This window comes from Myxine glutinosa, chromosome 8 (genome assembly GCF_964187855.1).
Source record: "Myxine glutinosa chromosome 8, kmMyxGlut1.1, whole genome shotgun sequence".
Lineage (NCBI taxonomy): Eukaryota > Metazoa > Chordata > Myxini > Myxiniformes > Myxinidae > Myxine > Myxine glutinosa.
The window spans coordinates 1089744-1092827 of record NC_136268.1 but is presented as its reverse complement, the minus strand read 5'-3'; the positions used below and the strand labels follow the sequence as shown (position 1 = coordinate 1092827).

The window sequence follows — 3084 nt, the reverse complement described above, 5'->3', positions numbered from 1 at the left end:
ATTCCAGCACCGCCCGAAAATTGCAGACATTCGCGTCCAATTCCGATGAACAAATGGAAGATGGTGACATATCTGGTACATATCAACCTACGGGCGAGACAAGTCAACCCAAACTCTTTAGCCAAGCGGAGTTGAACGATTTGACACGAGATTTGTGTTTGTCCAAAGAATCTGCTCAGTTGCTAGGGTCACGACTTCGTGAAAATCGTTTGTTAGCTCCTGAAACTACATTCTCCTGGTACCGCAGCCGTAAAGAAGAGTTTCGAGAATATTTTAGTTCAGACGATGAAGTTTCTCTGGTTTACTGTAGCAACATCACTGGCCTCATTGCAGCTATGGGTTTAGCATATGATCCTACAGAATGGCGGCTCTTCGTCGACTCCTCAAGTAGAAGCTTGAAAGCAGTACTACTCTTCAATGGCAACAAGATCGCGTCTGTTCCGGTGGGTCACTCGGTACAGATGACTGAGAACTATAGTAACATGGAGCATTTGCTAACTGCTTTGAAGTACAAAGATCACAATTGGATGATTTGTGGAGACCTAAAGGTATGTTGGTGTCAACCTAGTTACATATATTTTTCTACTTTATTTATTGAAATATTCTTAACACGGATTAAAATATATATTTTTAATAAACTGGAATAACAAATTTTAAAACAAATATGTATGTTCTTTCTTTTTATTTATAGGTTGTGTCCATGGTGCTGGGTCTACAAGGCGGCTACACCAAATACCCCTGCTTTCTCTGTCTGTGGGACAGCCGAGCAGACAAGCAGCACTATGTACAACGCAACTGGCCAGAAAGATCTGGCCTGGAACCAGGTTCCCACAACGTTGTGTCACACGCTCTTGTGAATCCTCAGAAGATTCTACTTCCGCCATTGCACATCAAGCTCGGACTTATGAAGAATTTTGTCAAAACACTGAACAAAGAAGGTCGAGCTTTCGCTTTCCTGAACAAGAAATTTCCTCGCGTAAGTGAGGCCAAACTGAAAGCAGGCATTTTTGATGGCCCTCAGATCAGGGAGCTTATGAAAGATCCTAAATTCGACGAAAGTATGGAGAGCAATGAGAGGAATGCCTGGCTCTCATTCAAATCCATTGTGACGAACTTTCTGGGCAATCACCGAAGTCCAGAGTATGAATGTGTTGTGGAAGGGCTCCTGCAGAGCTTCCAGGCTCTTGGTGCACGCATGTCCATAAAGATGCATTTTCTCAGCTCGCATTTAGACTACTTTCCGGAAAACTGTGGTGATGTCAGCGAGGAGCAAGGAGAACGGTTTCACCAGGATATTCGAGTGATGGAAGAGAGGTACCAGGGCCGATGGGATGTCAACATGCTTGCAGACTACTGTTGGTGCCTCAAGAGAGATGTTACAGATGCGACACACAGACGAAAATCTTTGCGAAAGCCATTTATTCCGCATTAATTGTTTGCCTTCGTCTTTTTAATGTTGAATTTCACATTAACGGTACTTGTGCGTCATTTTATATATAGTTTGTACATTTTCTGTCAATGTAAGTCTGATTTTGAATTGAAAAAATGCTAATTAAAAAAAACAAAATTTTGATTATTTTTTTCCTTAAAATTGAGATAGCATCATAAAAACTTGACCTGATTGAGCGAAATGATACATTTCTAAATTCAGCATGCAAAAAGCATATAAGAACCGTTGAGAAAACCTAGACCTCTGAAATGACGCAGACCAGTGTTATAGTAAGATGATATTGTTGCGGATATGGGATTTGCATCCATCCATATCCGCTTGTAAATATTCCCCTATTTCCTCAATACTTCCCAACTATCCCCAATCCCCCATTCCCTAGTCCCATTTTCTGTAAACAACACTCTGTAGACCCGACCTCCCCCTATTTCCCCCATTAAATGTCGTGCCCAGGTTCACCGCATCTCATGTAAGACAACTATAGGACATCTTGCTAGTTATTCTTAGTCTATGTCAGTTAAGGACTCGTTTCCATTAATTCTGACCCTTCGTTGCACCAGAATGTGATTGTATGGCACCGTTAGGAAGTTTAGGACCTCCCAATACCTCCCCGCAGCTCTTCCTCACGGTTCAGCAACAACAACAACAACAACAACAACAGCAACGGCAGCGGCGGGCACGGGAAGTGCGCGTCCTCACTCCGGCTTGGTTGGTAGGGGGTGTTGGGAGGGCACCAGGCCTTCCCAACGAGCCGCCATCGAACATGTGCTCGACGGGGTTACCAAATAGGGGCTCCCTGTCAGCTCCTCGTCAAGGGCGGAGCCCGGTAACCCCCGCACCCAATGGAAGCGGCGGACCGGCCCCAGTGGGGCGGAGCCAACCAGCCGAGGGCGTGTCACTCCCCGCTGAGCATGCGCAGGGAGAGGGAGGTGACGTCAGATGCGCGCTGAGCTTGGAGCAAGCAAGACCACCTCCGAGCGCTGTGAGGCCTCCCCGCATCTTCTGGACTGGACCGTGCTTTATCCTGTCCCCGAGCCAAGGTGCACCTTGTGCCATCGAACTACCTGTCCCTCCCTGCCATCAATCCCTGTGTAAGTCAGCCTTGTTCCGTTTGTCTGTGGTCTGTCCGGGAATAGATAAGATTGTATTTAAGTGCCCATCTCTTCTGTGTCTTTTACCTCACTCTGCCGTGTAATCTACCCCCTTTTCTCCACCACTGTAATTATACCCTCCTCCGGAGGTCTTGAGAACTGTACCCCTTGCGTCGTTTCCTCTTTCCCAGTCGTCGTGTCCTTTCCATCATTGATTTGGCATAGCGCGATTTGGTCAACGTCTGGGTGAATCGGGTGAGTTGGGGAAGAATCGGGGGAACTGTTAGGTCGCGGCAATACCACCGCTCGGTAAATAACATCTAAACCGCGTCCGTAACAATATATTTAAATGTTCTTTGCATGATATTGTTGAAGTTACACAACAATTACATGGCACTGGATTCACGCGGAAACCTCACCTCCTAATCCATCGATACTCCACGGACTCTCTGTGTTTCTCAACAATAAATCTCTCAGAATTCAAGATTTTTTTTAAAATAAAATGCATCAAATCAATTGCAAGGAAAACTTCTCCATAATCCTTTG

At 45.5% G+C, this 3084-nt stretch overlaps 1 protein-coding gene across 1 annotated transcript; it reads left to right on the top strand.

Moving 5' to 3' along the window:
* Positions 1–332: 332 nt before the first annotated feature.
* Positions 333–1447, top strand: LOC137433082 (uncharacterized). The gene is made up of 2 exons (XM_068125535.2): positions 333–548; positions 692–1447. The coding sequence occupies exons 1-2, from the start codon at positions 336–338 to the stop codon at positions 1430–1432; spliced, it is 954 nt and encodes a 317-aa protein (XP_067981636.2). The 5' UTR covers positions 333–335; the 3' UTR covers positions 1433–1447.
* The last annotated feature ends 1637 nt before the right edge of the window (positions 1448–3084 follow it).